The sequence below is a fragment of the Manis javanica genome, chromosome 14 (assembly GCF_040802235.1).
Source record: "Manis javanica isolate MJ-LG chromosome 14, MJ_LKY, whole genome shotgun sequence".
Classification (NCBI taxonomy): Eukaryota; Metazoa; Chordata; class Mammalia; order Pholidota; family Manidae; genus Manis; species Manis javanica.
Window position 1 is genome coordinate 9,454,653 of NC_133169.1, and position 22,181 is coordinate 9,476,833.

Here is a 22,181-nt window from a genome sequence, read left to right on the forward strand (position 1 = left end):
AACTGGATATCCACATGCAAAAAATGAATTTGAACTCCTGCCTCACATAATAAACAAAATATAACTCAAAATGGATCAAAGACTTAAGTAAAAGAACTAACACTATTTTTAAAAACTGTACAACTCTTAGAAGGAAACCTTTGTGACCTTGGACTAAGAAATGGTTTCTTAGATAGGACACCAAAAGCACAAACAACCAAAAAAGGTAAATTGGACTTTATCAAAAGACACTATCAAGAAAGTAAAAAGACAGCTCACAGGATGGGAAAAAACATTTTCAATTCATATACCTGATAAGGGTCCAGTATGAGAATATGTAATGGAGTTTTAAAACTCAACAGTAAAAAGGTGAATAACCCACTTTAAAAGTTGGCAAAGGATTTGAATAGACCAGCCAGTAAAGAAGACAAGCAAATGGCCATAGCACATGAAAAGATGCTCATGATCATTAGTCATTAGGGCAATGCACATCAAATTAGAGCGAGATAACCACTGCATGGCCACAAGGATGGCTAGAGCCAAAATACCAGAAAGTAAGTTGTTGATGAGAATATGGAGAAATCAGAGAAATACTTATTTGTATTTTGCCTGTGTATTTGCTGTCCTAATCTATTCCCACCATTGATGGTGAGAATGTAAAATAGTGCAGTCACTGTGGAAAACAGTTCAGCAGCTCTTCAAAATATTAAACACAGAGAAACAGAGATGACCCCTCAGTTCCACTCCTAGGTATATACCCAAGAGAATTGAAAACATAATTTTTTACAAAAACCTGTGCATGATCATTCATAACAATATTATTCACAGTAGCCAAAAAGTTGAAACACCCAAACTGTCTGTCAGCTGATGAATAGGTAAACAAAAGGCATACATCCATACAGGGGGCTCCTACTCAGCCATGAAAAAGAATGAACTACTGATACATGCCTCAAATGGAAGAACCCTGGAACATTATGCTGAGTGCAAGAAGCCAGACGCAAAAGGCCGCATACTGTATGACTTCACCGATGTGAAGTCCAGAATAGGCAAATCCGTAAAGACAGAAAACAAATTAGTGGTTTCCAGGGAGTGGAAACCGGGAGAACCTGGGAGTGACTGCTTTCTTATTGGGGTGATGCCAACATTCTGGAATTAGTGGGGGTGATCAACAGCTCTGAATATACTAAAAGCCATTGAACAGTACACTTTAAAATGGTGAAGTTTATATGAATTATATGTCAACAGTAATTTTTCAAGTATTTCTTTTAAATGTCCAAAAGAAGGAATATTCACACAATAATCAAAAGGCTTCATGAAATGAAATCTGAGTTGGGCTTCGCTCTGGGAAGTGCTTCGGGCCCTGAATACCATGACAAGCTTGACTTCATTCGGAAGGCAGTGGGAATCGATGAGAGGATCCTGAGTAGCAGAGCGATCCCGCCTTCGAATCAGTGTTCTCTCCGGAAGTGTGTTAAGTGGATTGACAGAAGGAGACCATCTAGGAGGCTGTTGCAGTAGATAGATAAGAAATGATGATACATTTAACAGGAACAGTAGGGGGAAGGGCAGAAAGACAGGGGTGGCAGTGGGGAGACATCTCAGAGTAGAATTTATCACCTTGGGGGGAGATGAAGAAGGCAGAGTCAAAGGCAGCCCTCAGTCTGGGTGTGGATAGATGTGTGCGACGTTGATGGAGTAGGACGGAGGAGAGGGTGGCATCCAAGGGCAAGGAAGGAAGGTCTGCTTTGAGTGTACTGACTTGAAGGGGTCAGTGGGACAGCCAGGTAAACAGACTGTCCACCAGGCTTAGGGAGATAACAGGGCTGAGCTTCCGGAGAAGAGGCTGGGAGGAAATAAAGATGTGGGCATCCTCAGCATAAAGGTGGTGGTTGAAACTGGGGACTAGATGATGTCACCTGGGCATTAGTGCAAAGAAGAGGAGAAAGTGGAGGAGGGGATATGGAAACCTAGGTGCTTCTGTGGCACCTAACATCACAGCAGTTGCTGTTGTATTTGTATTTTAATTATTCGTCCTCTCCCCTATGGAAATAAATTCCTTAAAGGCAAGGACCAAGCTCTTATCTCTACCTTAGCATATCCCTCCTGCGCCTCTGGCACCAGGCCTGGCAGGAGTCCGCTCTCTGTGAGTGCGTGTGGGACCGAGGACTCACCAAGGTTAAGAGAGGAGGCCAGGATAGAGCCGCAGGGGTGGGCAGGGGTGCGAGGAGCCCCGGGACAGTCAGGAAGTCACGGGAGGGCAGTGCTCTGAGAGGAGAGCACTCAGAAGGGGCCTGGAGAGGTGTGGGCTCAGAGCAGCACGCTGGGTTTGGCAGTTTGGCCACTGGGCTCTTTGAAGGAGTCCATTTGCAGAAACGGGGAGGAACAGGTTGTGCCTACTGAGGACTGACTGGCAGGCCACAGCGTCTGGGCTCTAAGTTAGACCCCCGATTTGAAACACGGGGCTGGAAAAGGGAGGAGGAAAGACTGAGGCAGTGGCTTGAAGAAATTCAGAGCTGGTGGGAAGGGTGTTGGTGCTACGGCCTTCTGTTTTAAGGCAGGAAACCTGAGCCTTTCCGTAAGCTAAGGGCAGGGAGCCATTGGGAAGAGGAGACTGTGAGCAGCGCCTAAGAAGGGCCCCAGGCAGCTGGAGGCGTTAGCACTGGGGAGGCATGCGTTCTCAGGGACACTGAGGGCACTGTCTGCTGAGACTAGGGGGAGTGTTGGGGTCTTGATAGGCAGGAAAAGAAAAGTGAGGCGTTTGTGAAAACAGGGTTAGCAGGCCGTAGCAAGGCCCCAGGTGAGCTTGGAGAGTATGCACCCCCAACTTTATTTAATTATTTAACCAGCCAGCTCTATTGAGCATTTCCTTTCATAATAAATAATACTAGCTGCCATGTATTAAGTCATGTGATTATGCACCAGGCATTCTGCTAAGCACTTCACATATGAAGTCTCATTCAGATCTTGCAGCCATCCCAGGAGGCAGTATGGTCATCTCCATGTTATCCATGAGGACATACTAAAGCTTGCCCAGGCTACACAGCTAGTAAGTGGGGGGTAGGGGGCAGAATTCAAAGCCAGGCCTCTGACTGCAAAGCCCCAGACATGTGCAGCACTCTGCTGCATGCTGCAAGGAGGGCTGGATAGGTGGCAGAGGGCTTCCCAGGCAGACGGCTGGGCAGGGGTCCTGGCTGTCTGCGCCTGTGCCTCTTCCTCTGGTGTCCTGTGGGTCTCACTGTGTGTAAGTTCCCGCTTTGGCCCTTGTCTGTGTGCTGGTCTGGACAGTCACTTAAGTATAGCCCTTGAGTGACAGGCAAGGAGGAGCTCACTTAGAAGGTGGGACCTAAGCCAGGCCTTGAAGGGTGGTTTGGATCAGCGCAGGCCTTTGTGTCGTGTCTTCTCCAGTTGCCTCGTGTGTTCTGTTGATCAGCGTTTACACCTTTCTCTTCTAAATGATGGCGAAGTATCGTGCATCTTCTAGAAGGCAGAGCTCTCTCCTCTGTCCTCCTTGTTGTGGGATAACTGCCTGTTGTCACCGCTGGTGAGTCGTCCATTCTCTACTAACCACCCCTTCTGCCTTTTCCCCTCCCTCCTGTCCTCCTCACCCCCGACCCCAGCGTGTCTGTGAGGCGTATAGCCGGAACCCTGCCAGCCTGCTGGAAGAGCAGATCGAAGGTGCCCGGAGGCGAGTCACTCAGTTACAGCTGAAGATCCAGCAGGAGACTGGAGGCTTAGTGGTGAGTGACGGCAGGCTCAGCTCCAGGGCCGTGCCTGTGGCCTGGGGTAGAGTCAGGAGAAAGCTAGGATAAGAGGCTTCCCGAGTCCCACAGGACCCTGCGGTGGAGCTAGTAAGTGTCCATATTTCCCAAAGAAACAGAGTTCAGCAGTTCTAACTTCTTCAGCAACGAGTGGCCGAGCAGTGTTGTGCCACTGGGATCCCAGAACAAGAAAAGGCCGGTTTCTTGCCCTCCGAGAGCTTACAATTGCAATGGGGATAAATGTGAAGTAAATGAGACTGTTGGTATTTAGCCTCCTAATGATCCATCATCCCCTTCTGGGTAGTGTCCTCATAGCTGGTGTATTCCTGTAGCCGTTTTACTCAGTATTCATCTGGTAGCTTTTCTGCCACCTGTCCCTCTGGCACCAGGTCTTCTCAGAGAACACAGTACTTTCTCAAGTCAGTGGACTAAAGGGTCCCCAGTGAGTTGAGAGGCAGCTGTAGCAGCAGCTAAGCATGCTTCGTGGGGACTCCCGGAGAGGAGGTCGCTGTTGCAGTGAGGGTCTTCACTGTTCGGGTCTTCACTGTTCGGGTCTTCACTGTTCGGCTCTTGGTTCCTCCATCAGGCCTCAGTGCCTTGGGTGAATAAGAAGTAACTCTCCAGAAACCTTATGGTCTCCAAGAATAATTCTTGCCAGAGCCAATAGAAATTATGTGAGGATTATCTGTTTTCTTCTTGAGAACATCCTGATCAGATGTGTCTGGGAAACACAGGCTAATCAGATTTAAACTTTCATATTCTGAAAAATTTCCCAGTGTCACCTCATTGATAGGAGCTCAGGTTCTAGACGTAGACCATCTGGGTTCACGTCCCAGCTCCAGTGCTCCCCAACTTTGAGAGTCTTGGGCAGGTTACTTAATGCCTGGGTGCCTCGGTGTCCTCATTTATAAAACGGAGATGGTGGCAGGATCTGCCTGGCAGGGTTACTGTCGGGGGTGAAGCGCGCCCTCCGCACAGGGCCAGGGCCCGTTTGCTGTTGCTTCAGTGGGCGTCCATGTACTCATGTTGGGAGATGGTGAGTCTGAAACAGCCTGGGATCTGAAGGTCAGGGCGCCAACCTAGCTTATAGTTCACCTGCTGTGTAGCTTGGACAAGTTGCTTAAGATTTCTGGGCTTCAGTTTCCTCTTTATAACATGGAATACTATCTCTGCCTCCGAGTGTTGAAAGGCTAATGAGATGCAGAAGAGAGTGCCTCATGAACAAACCGGAAAGCATGGCCAACATAATGCCCTCCACGGGGCTGCTCGCTAGCACAGCCAGCTCCTGTCAGTCCTCTTCAGAGATCTGGAGAGGTGGGCTTTTCATCTCCTCCCTCAGTTACCTGCTTGAGCTTTTTGTACTCCTGATAGGTTCTTTGCAACCCAACAAAGGTCATAATAAACCAAGCAAGTGTGGGAGTTTTTCTAGTGGTAGAGCACCATTTCCACCATTAGGGGCCACCATTGTCCCCAAACTACAGATGAGACAGGAGCTCTTCAGGCTGGGTGTTTTTAAGGCAGTGGAGCAGAAGGCATTAATTGTAGGCAGGTATTATCTGCTGAGACTAAGGGAAGGGTTGACTGGAGGAAGGAAATGGGGAGAGGTTCACAGAACCTGCCCACTCTCTGGACCTTTCTCTTTTAGGACATACTTCCACTCTATGGCAACAGCAGCCAGAGACCATCAGAAGGTGAGTCCACAACAGCCCTTCTCTGGCATATTTCTAGTCCAAGTTTCTCATCTCCCCTCCCCGTGGGGCAGATTCAGGGAAAAAATACATAGCCCCTGTTCCCTGGGAAGTAGACCGATGAGAGAAAGCAGTACCAGTGCATGGGGAACTTGGATGCAGCCCACCCAGTAGAGGGGAGGGTGGAAGCAGCACCACTGGAGGGCGGTGGACCTGCACCAGGGGCGCTGGAAGCGTGATGGGCCGGACGACAGCTCACCTCGCAGCACCTGGTTCGAGGGAGCTTGGGTGCTGCTGGAAGTGGAAGGGAGCCGAAAGTGGTTCAGGGGTGAGTACAGGACAGACTCGTGAGCTAGAGCTATGGAGTCTTATTTCAGGAGGTGACACAGCCTGGGCACAGGTGTTAGGGGTAAGAGAAGCCCGGTGTAGACGACTGACTCGAGGGGCCACGAGATGCGAGAGCCGAAGGGAAGCTGGGAACGAGAGGAAGGTGGCAGCTCCGCCTTCCTACCCCATGTGCAGGCTCGCAGAAGAAATAAAGGTTCTTCTTTCCCCCAGCCCACAGCTCCCTCCTTACTATGTAAACTGTTCTCTTCTCAGGCCAACTCTCTGTGGATTCCCAGGAGGGGGACAGCGGCTTGGACTCAGGGACAGAACGCTTTCCTTCTATCAGTGAGGTGTGTGTGCCTGCAGGGCGCGCCCTGCCTAAAGCTGTACATTCAGTGTGCCTTCTCTCTAAAGGCTCTGCTGCCCACTGGTCACAGACCCTGCCTGTTGTCTATGGACCTCTCCTATAGTTACAGTTCCTAGGATTTTAGTTACTGTTCAAGGTTCCAAAAAAAAGGGTTTCAAATGCATCCTACAGGCAAAGCCATCAAATCTGGCTTCTGTTTCATCAGTCAACTCTGTTATATAAAGAGTAGGGTGGAGAGAGATGTCATTAATTGTAGCAAGCCTTTGAGTGTAAGGGAGGAGAGACGTAAATCATCTCAAACAGCAACTTAACCAAAAACACATTTCTTAACCAAAAACACATTTCTACCTGACCACAAATAACATCGTCTTAGGTTAATAGAATCAGCCCAGCCCAGTCAGAAGTGGCAGTCTCTCTCCCCTTGTCACAGATCTTGTACTTGAATAGCTCCTTTTCTGGAACAGACAAAAGAATTTTAGGTTTTGGCCTCAAAGGTTATCATCCAGGTATGCATGTTTAAACTGCAAATAAAAACTTGCAATAAGCGTGATAGAAGAAGTAGTAATGATGTTAGCAAAATATTTACTTAGCCAGGTTAATGAAATATGTGAATAAGAAGTTAAAGACATGTTTAAAACCTAATTTTAGCTAATAGTTGGAATTTTATTTCCTTACTTCTCCTGTTTATTCGTGGCAAGATGATATGGGTGTCTATGAAGGGATCAGTATATGGGGAAGATAACCAAGAAGGGAGAAGAGGGTCCTCAATAACCTACAGTTGACCTTAGCCCAAGGGCCGCACATCTGGAAAACAACATCACGTAGTGATGAGACTGCCTGGGTCAAGTCCAGAGAATAGCTCTTCGATCTTTATCAAGTCTTAGTTTCTTTGTGTGAAAAGTGGAGGAATGAGGATATCTACCTCAAAGGGCTACTAGTGTGAGCATCAGATGAGGTAATACGTAAGCACAGGCTTAGTATGAAGCCCGGCCTAGAGTCAGTACTGAATTTGTGCTCGCTGATGAGTTCCGTTGTCACCACCAAATGCACTGAACGCTGAGGGTCTCCTAGACCAGTGTCCTCACAGAACTCTCTGCTCTTCTAGTCTGTGATCAATCGGAACTCGGTACTCTCGGACCCTGGGTTAGACAGTCCCCGAACCTCCCCCGTGATCGTGGCCAGGATGGCCCAGCACCACAGGCGGCAGGGCTCCACCAGCGACCAGGTGAGTGCGCCGGGGCCACCTTGCGCTTTTCCTTTCCCTTTTCTCAGAGCTGGGTAGCCAGTACATGACCTGGATAACAGACTGAACCCCTGTCTTGTGGTAGACACTTACCTAGAGAACATGAGAAAGAACCCTATATAAATAGATGCGTGGAAGTAAGGCTGTCTCGGTGCTTTGTGAAGAGGCAGTGAATGCATCGGCAGGGAAGTGGTATCTAAGGAGCAAGTAGCTGGTCTTCTTTTTCATGTCTGTATGCAATAGGAAATTTATTTGTTCAGTACTTCTCCAAGACACTGATTTTCAGTTTTCTCTGTCTTTAGCAAAGTCCTTTTCTTAAACAAACTCTTACTTTCTGGCGCCCTAACATGGAAAACAAGCTCAGCTACCCTGGGACCTGCCGGTCAAATTCCCCTGCCCTCAGGCACTTCCTGGGAGCCCAGAGTGCTTCAAAACCTGATTTGGAAACCACTGCTTTCAAGGGTAGAAGTAGGTCCAGGGCAGATTTCAGGGAGAAAGACTGGCTCAGTGCAAAAAGCTTGCAAAGAATCTGGGTTGCCTGACAATGGGTGGGCCTCCTTGAGAGCCAGGGAATTGCCTGTCATTGATCGGGCAGAAGCTGGGTCACTACCTGTTCGAGACACTAGGAAGAGATCTCCTAGTTTTGTAAAACATTATTTCTTAAAATTGCTCTGTTACCACCATAGTGTTTTTTTCCATATCCTCATACCAACTGGATAATGTTACTTAATATTTTTCTTTAAGCTAACTCACTTTTTCAAATTTAAGTTTATTTTGAAAGGAAAGCCAGTATCACAGACTATTTGATGCTCTAGTTTTACCTGTAGGATAGTCTGGTTACTTTTACTTCTTAGGGAGAGGCAGGGAAATGGATCTAACATGTTAAAATGCCTAGTGCCCCAGCCACTGCGCTAGATCCTTTAGGGAAAAAAATCTCATTTACTTCTCACCAGCAGGAAAGGAGGTAGGCATTAGCATCATCATTTGGTAAGTAAGAAATCAGGCGAAGAAAAGCTAAGGGACCATTCAAGGACTTAGCTTGTAAATGGCAGCATCAGACTGGAACTTAGTTTTCTGGAGCACCCATGCAGGCCTGTTCCTCTCCTGGCTACTCTCTGGCTCTCTCTCTGTCCCCTCCCTTGGTGGCACCACTGTGCCACAGATAGCTGAGCGTCCACATCCTGTTATTAAGGGAGGCTCTCCTTTAGCTAGCTAATATGGGCAGGTGTGGGGTAATTGGTGGTGGGGTCCCTTTTTCCTATCTGAATGTGTTCCTCTCCTTAAAGATATTTAAACTGCTATTTTGGAGTGATAAGAGCAAATGGAGTCCCAGTTTGTTATTAATAAGCCATGTTAGTAAGAGCATAGGGGGAAACTTGTGCTCTCCATACAACTGTCAGCAGCAGGGGATGGAATCAAGGGGAACTCACTTTCAATTACATAATTCTGCATTGTTTGATTTTTTTCATAAGCATATTCTGCTCTTGTAAATCAGAAAACTCTGTATTTGTAAAGACTTTAAGAACCAAATCCCTCCCCCTAAACAAGCAAAATCTAGTGCTGTCAGCCTTCCCCCAGAGCCCAGGAGAGCCAGAAGTGGTCATCCAACACCCCCTGCAGGTTCTGGACCTTGAGGATTCAGAGGCCAGGGTCTTATGGGAGAGGAAGGTACTCAGGATGTGACTGGAAAATACAGACAGCACAGCAGGCCTGACTGTGCGACCTTCCATGTGCCAGTCGGTATCTCTGGGCCTCACTTTCTTCACTTACAGACGAGTGCTAGCCTCTGATCTCTGAGACACCTGCCGGATCTCTCGTGTTCTGTGACTCAGTCGTTCTGGGCATAGAGTCTATAAATATCCAGGAGAATGAAAATGAGGAGCATCAGGGGGACAGTTAGGAAAAGCCCCTGGAGAAAGTGGATGAGGAGGTTGTCCTAGGCCTGAGTGAGCTAGATGGGTTCCTGGGCAGAGCCCTTTAGGGAGTCACTGGAAATGAGAAAGACTGAGTGAAAAACAAAGTTGGTAGAGCAGCTTTGGAAGCTCGAGGAATCTGTAGGAGGAAAGGCTTGTCCAGTGAAGCATCAGCAGAGTTGGTGCCTGTGAAATCGCTTATCATACTTAATATTGATAGCATACCAATTAGGGTTGGGTTTTTATTAAAATTGGAAGAAGAGGGAAAGAAAGAAAAGCCAAGCTAAGAAGTTTGGACTTCAGACAGGTGGTGGGAATCCACCATAGATCCTAGAGCAGGCAAAGGAACTGATGAAAACGGTGTTGGAGAAAGATCCGCTCCATCCGCTTTGGCTCAAGGAGGGAGAGACGGGTTGCTCACCGGTGCACCACGCGGTGGTGGGCGCCAGACCTGGAGGCTGCAGTGGGGTGGCTGTTCAGAACAGTAAAGCCCCCAGCCCAGCAGTCCAGTCCAGCAGGAGTCCTGGGTCCTCATTTGGATGGCTGACACTCCCTCCCCAGGTCTTTCGCAAACAGGAAGGGCACTTTCTCTGACTTCCCATCTTTGTGGGCACGTGACCAGGTTGCCCTGCCCCACCCAGAAGCAGTTGACTTCCTGCAAGTGCAAATCATTTTTTCTGTTCTGAGATTTGGGGGTGGGAGTGAGATGCCAGCATTTGCCAGGCCTGTGTGGCTTCCCTTGTCAGAGCTGTGCTGTGACTAGACACACTTCCTTGAGGGGCTCACATCCCCTGACCTCGAACCTGTCATCACTACTACTTGACTCTCTCCCCCAGGGTGTAGACCAAAGCTCAAAGCCTTTGATTATTGGCCCAGAGGAAGATTATGACCCGGGTTATTTCAACAACGAGGTAACAGCTTCCTGGCTTTCTCCTTTCATCACTCTTGTCGTGCCAGCTGCTCTGGACTAGCAGCAGCTGTGAGGGAGGACAGGGCGGGCACCAAGGCGCCCAGGCCTGGAGGGCGGGCACAGGCCGTGCTGCTGTGTGCTGCCTCTGTGCCCCCCAGCCGTCGTCCATCTGCCTTCCAGAGCGACGTCATATTCCAGGATCTTGAGAAACTCAAGTCACGGCCGGCTCACCTGGGGGTTTTCCTGCGTTACCTCTTCTCTCAGGCGGACCCCGGCCCACTGGTAAGTCAGAAGTGTCGGTCTTGCTTGAGGGCCTGCTTGTGCCTGGCAGAGAGTCTCTGGCCTGTCTTTGCTCTCTAGGTGTCCTAAGTCAGTGGGCACTGACAGGCATCCCAAGGTCAAAGATAGAGCAGAAGAGAAGATGCCAACTTAGGCAAAAGGGATGCCCCACTGTAGCTGCGTGGACAGCATGGGGAGGAGAGGAAAACTGTCATTCTTGGTCCACTCAGAGAAGGTGCTCTTTCTAGAGACTTTGAATGAAGGCAGCTGCAGATGGCCTGGGAGCTGAGGGAGCAGCTCTTGGGGATACACAGTGTCCCTCCAAGAAGGTCTGGTGGGGGGGCAAGGCAGTAAAGGTCTTGGATCTTGGAAGGTGCTGACAAGGATTGTGAGGAGTGGAGGCAGAGGGCCTGGTGCCAGGCTTAGAGCCAGCAGCCTTACCAGCTTCTCATTCTGCTCAGCTGCTTAGAAAGGAAAGGAAATGAAGGGGAGAGGTGGAGACTGTGACCTTCAGAGAAAACTTCTTGCACAAGGCGTGGACTCCTGGGGGTCCACTGTTAAACACCAGAATCCACACCCACTTGCTGAGCGGGCATTCCGGGAGCACCTGTGTGCTGTCCCAAGAGCTCATGTCTCAGAGCGCCCCGAGTGCAGACCAGGCACATCAGAAAGCGAGATAAAACAATATATGAACAAGTGCAAGACACAAAATCTCAAGTGCGGAGAGAATGCGGAGTTGAGGAGGGACTGTGTCGGGGGTGTGGGGGTGCAGCTGGGGATTGCCTGTCAGGTTTCTGGAGCACCCAAAGCCAGGGGTGCTCAGCCTCAGCTCCAGGGGCATGTGGAGCTCTAGAATTCTGTGCTGGGGGCGCCACCCTGTGCACCGGCGGGTGTTCAGCCACATCATTGGACTGCAGGCCCACTAGATTCTGGTAGTGCCTCTCCAGCCACAGCCATCAAAAATGGCTCCAGGCATGGCCAGTTAGTTATCTCCCCAGGGGGCGAAACCACTTCTGGTCAAGGACCACCACTGTAACCCGCTTTCTCTCTCCTCCTAGCTTTTTTACCTGTGTGCAGAAGTTTATCAGCAGACAAACCCCAAGGAGTCCCGGAGCCTGGGAAAAGACATCTGGAACATTTTCCTAGAGAAAAATGCGGTAAGGCCCTCATGGATCGGATTACATGTTTGTTACACTCTTTGGACCACCCGAGGGTGGAGGAAAGACTAACGAAAATGTTCAGGCCTGATGGAGACAGGTTCTCAGAGAGAAGTCTGGGCAGAGAGCTTAGGGTTCCTGGACTCTGTTCCTAGCTCTGCTCTCTTAGATCGATGTCCTCTGTTCCACACGGAGGAAGGGAGTGTACACATCGCCTCTCTCCGCGGTGTTCGGAGAAGGACCGAGCTCGCACCACGTTCTGATTACACCCCCTGGATCAGGGCCCTGCTTCTCCCAGCCCTCTCTGCTCTGCACATCCTGGGACAAAGGAGGAGAGGCCCAGAGGCAGCAGATGATCGAGATCAGTGAGCAGGAGAAGCCAGGTTCCCGAAGCTCAGCCTGAGCGGCTGTTACTGCCCAGGGCAGGGTTTGGAGGGAGGAGACGGGGTATCCAGAGGGGACAAGCAGTCCACTCCACACTGGACGTGGCTCCCCAGCATGTGGCAGGGACCCCACTGGTCCCAGCACCTCTGCCTGCAGAGGGCAGTTCCCATTTTAGACTTTCTAATCTGATCAACTAGTTCCAAAAGGACTTGTTCTTCTGGCAGTAAGTACCGGGACTATGACAGGAGATTGGGAAATAACTGTTTCTCCTCTAGATTTTTACATTTGTCCCCTTAGGTGGGTCTTAAGTAAGGAGGCTGGAGCTGTGGTGGTTCCACACTGGTTGTTGGGGACCCCCGCCAGCACCCAGTGGGAGCCAGACCCTGCTTGCTTGGTGACATAAGGCTGGTGTTCCCTTGGGGGTGAAGGAGCCAGGAGGCCCACCAGGTAGCCTGATAAGCATGTCTCCCTCGCTACTGAAGTAGCGCCAGTCCACTTTTGAAACATCTCCATCTTATACACCCTGATGTCTTTGACATAAAGTGGAAAAACTGCACGGGCCATCCTCAGAATACAGTCCCGGCTCGCCCTGTTGCCTCAGATTCCATTTCTCAAAAACCCCGACCCGGACTTCAGGTATTCAGGTCAGAGAGAAGTGAGAGGAGGTTGCGGTAGACATAGGGAAAGAGGGGAGAAGGTAGCATCCAGAGCCCTCCCCGCCCCTGCAGGATGTCTGTCACACCTCCCTGCAGCAGGGGGTCTCACCACTTCCCCCCACTCTGCTGTTTTTTAGCCCCTGAGAGTGAAGGTCCCAGAGATGCTGCAGGCTGAAGTAGGTAAGTTGGCTCATTGGTCAGTTAGTTGTGAAGTAGTGAAGTAGTAAGTTGGCTCATAGTCTTGTCCTGGGCTCCCCAGAGGCTCCAGAACACAGAGGGGATGTGGTCTCTGTCCCTGGGACGCTGTCTCCTGATAGGGGAATGTGGGGCTGGTTCTGCTAGAGCTCCTCATGGTGGCTTAGGGCCAAGCCCAGACAGGACGGGCCTGCCTGGGGGCTCACCACCCCGGGAGCTTGTCACAGGAAGGCACTGGCTCGGGAGGCCTGGGCTCCTTCCTCCCGACCTGCCACGGATGGTCTCTGGGCCTCCCTTGGTTCCTTTGTGCCAAGAGGGAATTAGACTCAGCGAGGGATTCCTGAGCCTGATAGGGCACCAGAATCCCCGGTGAGCTCTGTGCAGACGCCAGGGCCTCCCTCCCTCCCACCTGCAGAGGCGGGATCTCCTGAGGGTTTTTGTTTTATTCCTCTTAGGTTCCTTAACCAATACCAGTGGGCGGCCCAGCATGAGGACCCAGTTAGCTGGGGGGTTGCTCCCCTCCCTTCTCACTCTCTAGCCCCGAGTGGAAGAGCTGAGGGCAGGCATGTAAAGAGGAAAACTCACAGGCAGCTTCTCGAAGATGGAAGTCTGAACTGCCTTTGGAGAGAGGCACTGGCAGACCTGGCTGACGGGGAGGAAAGCTTATGAGCACAGGCCAGAGGGTGAACAGAGCTTCCCTAAGAGCAAGTGACAGGGAACAGCCTCTCCCAGGGACTTGGCCTCTGCTGAGTGAAGCTAGAGGAGGGCCAGGAGAGACACCCTCCGGGGGCTTTCGTGTAAAGTGCTTGCCTCTTGCAGCCCTGTGAGCCGGCCCTGGGGCAGTAGGAGAATGACAGGCTTGCATTCGGTGTCAGGGGGCAGGGTCTGAACACACCTGGTGAGGGGGGCTTTAGTAGTGTTCTACCTAGTGGTGTATAGAACATCCAGTTTTGTACTCCCTCGAGACGGGCGTCAGGACCCAGGCCTGAGTTCAGGAGCGACCTGGCAGGCATGGGCCGCGCTTCCCTCGGCTCACAGGAAAGCAGGAAGCCGACATCCACTCCCAGGGCCACAGGGATGCCCAGCAAACACCACCTCCTCCCCAACACCCACCCCCATTTCTGTCTTGGGCTCCCACCACAGACTTGCGCCTGCGGGCGGGTGAGGACGTCCGCGGTGTTCTCGGTGACGCTCAGGAGGCGGCCCTGCCGGAGATCCAGGAGCAGATCCACGACTACAGGTGCCCAGCCCCGCCCTTTGCTTCCCCTCACCACGTGTGTGTGTTTCCTCACACCTTTTGGGTATCTGCCGAGTACTCGAGTACTCGTGCACATTTACTTTTTTCTCTGTGTCTCTGGCTTAGAACAAAACGCACTCTGGGTCTGGGCAGCCTGTATGGGGAGAATGACCTGCTGGACCTGGATGGGGACCCCCTCCGAGAGCGCCAAGTGGCCGAGAAGCAGCTGGCTGCCCTAGGCGACATTCTGTGAGTCTCCGGTTCCGCTCGCACCCCCAGCACACTCAGCAGGTGGGGTGTTCCCTGGGGCTCCTGCCTGCTCTCTGCCCTGCTCTGCTGCTTGCCCGAAGCTCCTTCCCCTGGAAGGTGGGGCGAGTCCCACCCCCCTGCTGCCTCTCAGGCTAGCCTGGGACCCTGACAGTGACTTAGTGCTCGAGGCAAGCCGCAGGCCCCAGGGTCGCGCTGAGCTTTCTGCTTCCTTCTCTCACCCTCTTCCTGCCTCCTCCCTTCCCGCCTCTAAGACGCATCCGACCTGGCCGACCTGGGCGTGGGAGCCACGCTGTGAGTCCGTGTGGGCGCAGCTCCTTCAGCAGCAGACGGAACTGGCTTAGGGGAAAGCCAACCGTTTTTAACTAGTTGCATCAGGAGACTGACCTGACTAAACTTACTGATGAGCCTCTGGCACCACAGCCATGGTTGCCCCTTTCCAGCCCCACCTTCTGAAGTGTCGCAGGACCTGCGATGACCATGTGGGGACACTTCCAGGCTCAGAGGTGGATTTTCACCCAGGCCTGCGCCTCTACTCAGTGGTCATATGACCCAGTTAAGCCGTTTCGTCTATCTTGGTGTCAACTATCAAGTGGCAAAAGTTGGACGAGATGATGTCCATAGCCGCCTCTAACACCGATATTTCCATTCAGCAAATATTTGTGGAGCCCTACTGTGTGCTGAGTACTATTCTAAGTTCCTGGGATACATTAGTAAACAAAAAAACAGTTCTTGTGGAACTTAAGTCGTAGTGGGAGGAGAAAGCAATGTATGATAAATAAGTAAATGCTGTAGTGTGTTAGAAAGAATAAGTGCCAGGGTGGGGGTTAGGAAATAGAGCTGGCTGAGGGGGTCAGGAACACTGGGGTTGGCAGTTTTGAATAGGGTGGTCAGGGTGGGTGTCATCCAGAACCTTGAGCAAGTGAGGAAAGTGGGAGAGCTATCCCTGCAGACATCTGGGAAGAGCCTCCCAGGCAGGACAAGCAGCCAGAGCAAAGCGGGGATGCGCTTGACACACTTGAGCAACAGCAGGAGGCCAGTGACCAGAGCAGACTGAGAAAATGCTCAAGTGAGAAGGGTTATAGGGGGGGTGCACTAAGCCTGTGGACAGTGTAAGGACACGGGGCTTTGCTCTCGGGGTGGGGAGCAAGCGGGGCTGTGAGGGACTCAGTTGTGGGTGGAGGGTGGGGAGCAAGGGAGGGTTCCAGACAGCGGTCAGCGAAGGAGTTCCCGGGATAGGGGCTTGGAACAGAGCAGGGGTGACGGAGGCGGGCAGAGAGGTCGGTTCTAGGCATTTTCTGACAGCAAAGCAAACAGGAATATTTCCTTAAGATGAAGTATGGGGCGTGAGAGAAAGAGGAAAGTGGAATACTCCACAGTGTTCACCTAAACTCCTAAAGGGACTCAGGTGCCATTGATTGTGAGGGATGACCATATGTGGGGCAGTTCTGTGGTAGAAAATTTGGGGCTCAGTTTTGGACCTATTCCATCTGAGACCTTTTTTAGACCTTAAGCTGGAGGTCTGAGTAGGGCCACTGCACATCTGAATCTGGGGCTTCACAGAGGGAGGGCTTATTCTTTGAAAACAGCCTTCCAACCTTCAAGCCCTGAATCTTCGTGGCCCTTTGTGTCCTAGTAGTCACATGGCAGTAATCACCGTGACCACTCCAGAGACGGAGGCAAAACCTAACTGCGCCTATTCTGAGATCGTAAACACAGAATTATATGGGATGATTATTGACATCATAGATACCCCACTTACAGGGGCTTCTACTTAAAGCAGTGAAGCTTTGGTCTCATTAAATGAAGATATAATACCTACTCATGGGTTAATTTGAGAATTAGATGTGTAAATACAACAGTGCCTGGCCTGTAGTGAGCACTCACGTGTCAGCTGCTGCTCCAACCATTTACCTCCCTTAAATAGGTTTCTCTGAATCAGACCTCAAAGCGCTACCTCTGCTCTCACCTTCCTGCCTCTCAGGTCGGTTGTCAGCCAGCCCTCTAATGAGTTTGGGGGCACAAGGCTGAGCCTCTGCCTCCATAGCAACTTAAGCTGGGACAGATACCAAGCAGGAGGCTGTACTTGCCATACACCCCTTCCTTTTAGCTGGACAGACCATGTTGTCAGCCTCATTGTAACTGTGCTGAGTCCCTCAAGGGCATGAGAACTCTCTCCTCCCAAGCCCCAAGCTGGCTGCAGAGCTGGGACCGAGAGCCTAGGCTGACCTCCCGTCACACTTTCCAGCAGCCCCCCTTCCTCCAGGAGGGAACTGGCCCCCGCGCAGCGTCTGCACAGGCAGACAAGCCTCCGCCTTTGCAGTCTGTGTCATCTGCTCTTTCTTCTGTTCCAGGTCCAAATACGAGGAAGACAGAAGGTGAGTCAGTCTGGGGTTTCAAGGAGGAAAGGAGCGGGCTTGAGCTGCGGTGCTTTCCGTCTTCACCAGCCACAGGGGAGTCCCTAGCACTGGGGGAGTGCGGGCTGTCCCAGTCACATTCCCAGGGGCCTGGGTACCCATAACACCACGTGTCATGAGTCCAGGCCCCTGGCTCGCCACCTGGGACGGGGGTCTGCTGCTCAGTGGGAAGACACCAAGCTGCTGTCACTCCCAGGATTCCCACACCTAGCTGCCTCTTCACCCACATTAGCCATGTCTCCCCACTTCTTTCTCTTAATCACCTAAGGACAAAGTGGTGAGAGGACCATCCTGTGTCAGCAGCAGCCACGGGGAAGAACAGGAGCACAACACATGCCCTCTCTTGGCACATTTTAGTTCTTTTGCAGCCTGTCTGTGTATCCTTTTGTTTCTGAGCAGCCAGTGTCAGCATGAGTACGCAGTCCTTGGGCATGCACACACTTAATAAGGGAGAGAAGACAAGGTTAGAAGCTTGTCTAAGAGAGAAAAGCCGGGGCTGCAGCATTTGCTGCAGCGAATCCACAAAGTGGGTAGTCCGTCTACCAAATTGAGAGCCAAGTACCTTCTTAAACACAGAGCTCTGGACAGTTTCATTTGTGGTGCTTGGAAGCTACTTGACAGCTCAGTTTCACCTCCTTCTCTCTTTGTCCTTGGGGGTGGAAGTGACGAAGACAGTATACCTCAGCAGAGGCAGGTGGCATCTCTCCCCTTGCCTGCCCCTCACCCCCACAGATGCCTGGGGCATTAGCTGGGGGCTCAGCTGGTCCTCCAGGCCTACCCATGAGTTGTCTGCTTATATTTTAGGGAACTGACAGGTCTTTCCACCAACCTCTGTCCCCTCATCAGGAAGAGGCCTGCGTAGGGAAAGAATAATTTCTCCTGGGAGTCACGCCAGCCAGAACTTGTAGCCAGCTTCTGCCTGCTGTCCCATTGAGTATATCAGGCCCCTCTGAATACCCTGAGCCCCTAACTATCTCTCTGTCCCCCCGCTGGGCGGTGGAGAGAAGATGGCTTGGAGCAGGGCTCCAGCCCTCCCCGCCGCCAGCAGGGGCGACTGGCGCTTTCTGAGCCCTCATGCCCGGTCCCTCTCCGCAGTGCCCCCATGGACTTTGCCCTCAATACCTACATGAGCCACGCTGGGATCCGTCTGCGAGAGGCACGGCCTTCCAACACAGCTGAAAAGGCCCCGTCTGCTCCTGACAAGGATAAGTGGCTACCCTTCTTCCCGAAGACCAAGAAGGTGACCGCGCTCCCCTAGAAAGTATCTCCTCTGCACTGAGGCAGTTGCCTAGTTCACCCCACTGCCTTTGGGTGTGAGGTCACCTGGACTCCCCAGACCAGAGCAGCTCTCTCCCTCCCTGCAGACCCAGGCCAGAAGCCTATGGGCCAGTTTAGGTACAAGCATGAGGCTGCTTTCCAGTTATTTGTTGGGGTCCAGTCTCGGGGCAGTGGCAGAGAGTGGCAGAGTGATTAGCAGCCAAGTGTGGTATTGGACCTTCCCCAAACCCTGGTGCCTATTGTCTCAACAGAGCAGCAATTCTAAGAAAGAGAAGGATTCCTTGGAGGACAAGAAGCGAAACCCCATCCTCAAATACATTGGGAAGCCCAAAAGCTCTTCCCAGAGCAGTGAGTATTCAGGGGGGCACCAGCCTCGGACGCGGACCTCAGCCTCTGCACAGACCCAGAGGCTGCGGCTTCCCCTTGCGCCGCCGTTGTCTTCTCCTTGCCACGCCCAGGGCAGTCTCCGCGAGGTACCGGGGGCTGCTTCAGAGCTGCCCCTCCTGGGTCCTACTGGGAATTAAAAGCCGCCTGTCGCTCCTGAACAGCCCTGCAGAGGAGTATTTCTCCCTCCCAGGATTGCTTTGTGGACAGTGAATGCCCCCTTTGCCTTCACAGGATTCATCTGTACTGCTGATGAACTATGTGTTAGGGGCAACTATGGGCCCTCAACAGGGAGTTTGAGTTACAATTAAGCAGAACTAGGTTGACAGGGGGCAGGTTTGGGACCCAGAGGTTAATCCGTAAAGCCCAAAACTCAGTCGGTGCAGTCATTGGTCTCTTCCCAGCCATGTGTCATTTGTCGAGAAATCACCGCTGGCCCAGTCAGTGCCCTAAGCCCCTGGTCTTGGTCTTGGGGATCCGTGAAGGGCCGTGAGCTAAGTCTGCTGCCTCTGGACGCTGCTGCTTGGGGACGTGGTGGAGGGAGGGGCTCTCCTAGGTCACACCTGGGTTTTGCCACCTTTTCATTTTCCAGCTTAATGTAATTTTTATTTTGACTCTGAGACATTAATTTGACTTTTCATGGTTTACTTTTGTTTTTGTTTGTTTTCTTTTAGCATTTCATATTCCCTTGTCCCCTGTGGAAGGTAAAAGGACCATTTTCTTTGGGTTTTTCTTTGCATTAGCACCGAGTTTCCATTTCCCAAGTCCTGCCCTTCCTCCTTCTTGTCTGCCTCTTCATCTTCTCCCCTGCTGCACCCATTTCTCCTACACGTGTCTCCTGCCGCTCGAGCTGCTCACCCCGGGGTACCGGATGGCCTGCCCAACCCAGGGTTCTGGGGCGGGACCCCGCCCCAGGAGGAGCTCCAGGCAGCACAGCAGGGCCAGCCCCCAAGGCCCTCCTGCAACAGCGCCAGGGCTATCTTTCCATCACCCCTGCACGGCCCCAGCTCCAAAAGTCCAGGGCTCCTTATAAGTGAGGGAAACCCTCACACACCGAAATGCCCTGCGTGAGTTCCTCAAATGTTTGTTCTCAATGGAATTAATAATAAAAATCCTTAGTTTTGAAGGTTATGTGGGGTCTCTTTAATAAATAATAGGTCTCTGGCAGTTTTTCTTTGGGGCACTTTAATGTCTGTCATTTACTTTGCTTAAGCCCTTCAGTGTAGCACCTCCATCCTGTTTGATTCTTAGCTGCAGTAGTAAAACAGGACAACCCTAAATAGATGTTATAGCACCTAATATCTTCTAGAATCTATATATTAAAATATATATAAAATACATATTAACCCAAAGAAGCTTAGAACCTAGCACTGGAAGAGTTCATTTCCCATCAGTGAGGGCCATCTGCAGGCAGTTAAGTGGTATAATCTTTTCTAGGTCCTACAGTAATCTTAGGAGAGAGAGAGCAGTGGGATGCCATCAGGAAATTATTTGATTGCTAGAATTCATTTTTTATGTCAAATGACAATTAAAAATAGTGATCTGCCAAATTATTTCAAAATTTGTTAAATTCCTAGACTCATTGTGATATTCTAAACAATAAAAATGAAGGATATATTGAAAACCCAGGCCTCAGCATTCCCTCCCCCCACCCCCACCCCCTTTGCCCACACTGCTTGCTTTGTGTCACTGCGGGGACGGGAGCCCCCAGGGTGGCGCTGGTGGTCCCAAGGGCAGGACAAGGACGCTGGGTGTCCACCATCCCTTTGAGTCAGAACTTTTCCTGTTGTGATTTCATGATTGAGGTTGGTGTCCCCACACTCCCAGTCCATCAGACAAATCCGTATCCTCTACAGGCCAGACACCCACCGCAGCCGGAAAGCCTCACTGTTGAGCATTCCGCCAATTAGGCCCATGAGCTATTGTTCCTGTTCATTAGGGAACATATCTGATTATAGTAACATAATGTACTTTTATGTTGTTTCATCATCATTCAGAGAATGGGGGAGGATGAGCCAAGGCTACCAGCTTTGCTCTTTTGATAAATTTGTTCCTTTCTACCTGTTTTTTCCCATTCCTCTGGGTTATTCAGTTGTACCAGATCTCGGGGCCATACCTGTTTCTTACAATGGCTAGCGAGTAACCATATCCCAGAAACAACGGGGCACATTTGAGTGGCCCGTGCCGAGGCGACAGTGGGCTCAGCCTGGTGGCCTCCTGATACAGGATGTCCCCAGGCTCCCACATCATCAGCCAGCCGGGGCTGCGGCTGCCAGTGGAGACTGGCTCCTTCAGTGACCCCACATTCAGTCTGGGACAGGCAGGCCTGGCCCTGAACTCCAGGATGCGAGAAGTGGACACACGCATGTACACACAGCCACCTGTTAGGCTGTTGCAGATAAATTTTACTCAAGCTACCTGCCTAAAGGCTATGAAGTTGTGAGCTTCTAAGAGACCATCTGAATGGTTTTCTGTTTCCTCTAGCCTGGAAATTTCCTTAAGAAACTGATGTTAGCTACAGACGGAGATTTGTAAGTTTGTCTATGTAGATGCTAGACTCTCTGAAGCCGGGTGGGACCCCTGTTATTGTGGCGGAGGTCAGGGCCTAGCCCCGTTGGGCACTTATCCTGAGATGAGGTAAATCCCACTTTCCCGTCCTGTGGTCTCGGGCAGAGCAGCGTTTCCAGCCCAGTTCCTGGTGAGCGGAGCTCTCTGACCCTGAAGGTGAGAGCCGGTGGGCTCCTGGGCGGGAGTTCTCTTCCCCACATCACATCTGCCTTCTACTCTCTCACCTGCCCTCTCCACTTCAGACAAGAACAGCTGTCTTTTGTCTTAGCTTTGAAAAGGGGCTGGAACTTGAATGCGAGAGTGACATCTCTCCTCTGTTCCTAACCACCTCCCACCACCACTGAGAATAGGGGGTCTGATTCTTCAGTGATGGAGACCAGAGGCAGGGGTGGAAGCAGAAAGAACAGGAAGGAGAGTCAAGGGAAACAGAAAATACTGAGCTGTAAAAGGAATACAAATTGGAAAATGATAGAATGTGGCAACCTGACCAAATGACATGTAGACATGTTTTTGGTAATCCTGCCTGTTTTTGTGACCTGTTTGTGGCTCTTAGGAAAAACCTTGTTGTGATTTTCAAGTGTAAGAGTCAGTAATAAAGAATGTGAGAGCCAGAAGGAATAGCCATAGCAAATGTCCTCCCAGGCCCTCTCATTTTGCACACGAGAGGAGGGCAGACCTGGGAGGGTGGAGTGGCCGCCGTGGCACCCTGGGGATTGGCGGGTGAGCCAGGACTAGGCCCGTCTCCTGATCCTCAGCCCCATGCTCCTCCCATCCATGCTTGCTCATTGCTCTGTCTTCTGGGCTAGAGGGGAATGAAGGCCCTGAGACTCTGTCCCTGAGCAGAGAACCGTATCCTTCATTAGCTTTCTGCTTCTAGTCAAACCAGGCAATGTGAGGAACATCATTCAGCACTTTGAGAACAACCAGCAGTATGATGCCCCGGAGCCTGGGACGCAGCGACTCTCAACAGGAAGCTTTCCCGAGGACCTGCTGGAGAGTGACAGGTAGCAGTGGCCGGATTGGCTTGCCAGGCTGCCCCAGAAGGGGCACAGGTGGAGTTTGGAGCTAGGGTTTAATTCCAGCTTCTTTACCCCGTCCACTAGACAGTAAGGCTCCCACTGGATAGCATCAGAAGACAACATACTGTGTGTTGGTGATCAGGCCAGGACAGCAG

The 22,181-nt window shown here is 51.4% G+C and overlaps 1 protein-coding gene across 6 annotated transcripts in view; it reads left to right on the plus strand.

The window, feature by feature from the left end:
• Positions 1-22,181, plus strand: part of ARHGEF11 (Rho guanine nucleotide exchange factor 11) — a 99,164-nt gene that overhangs the window by 62,414 nt on the left and 14,569 nt on the right. For 4 of the 6 annotated variants that reach the window (XM_037016639.2, XM_037016637.2, XM_037016634.2 and 1 more), the window contains 15 exons: positions 3,597-3,716; positions 5,383-5,428; positions 6,026-6,102; positions 7,225-7,344; positions 10,112-10,186; positions 10,366-10,467; positions 11,523-11,621; positions 12,799-12,841; positions 14,000-14,096; positions 14,220-14,342; positions 16,715-16,738; positions 17,873-18,017; positions 18,307-18,403; positions 19,114-19,143; positions 21,885-22,011. In XM_037016639.2, the coding sequence (XP_036872534.2) occupies positions 3,597-3,716; positions 5,383-5,428; positions 6,026-6,102; positions 7,225-7,344; positions 10,112-10,186; positions 10,366-10,467; positions 11,523-11,621; positions 12,799-12,841; positions 14,000-14,096; positions 14,220-14,342; positions 16,715-16,738; positions 17,873-18,017; positions 18,307-18,403; positions 19,114-19,143; positions 21,885-22,011 (1,325 nt within the window). The remainder of the gene's footprint in view (positions 1-3,596; positions 3,717-5,382; positions 5,429-6,025; positions 6,103-7,224; positions 7,345-10,111; positions 10,187-10,365; positions 10,468-11,522; positions 11,622-12,798; positions 12,842-13,999; positions 14,097-14,219; positions 14,343-16,714; positions 16,739-17,872; positions 18,018-18,306; positions 18,404-19,113; positions 19,144-21,884; positions 22,012-22,181) is intronic. The other 2 variants (XM_037016636.2, XM_037016638.2) reach the window with 2 other exon arrangements.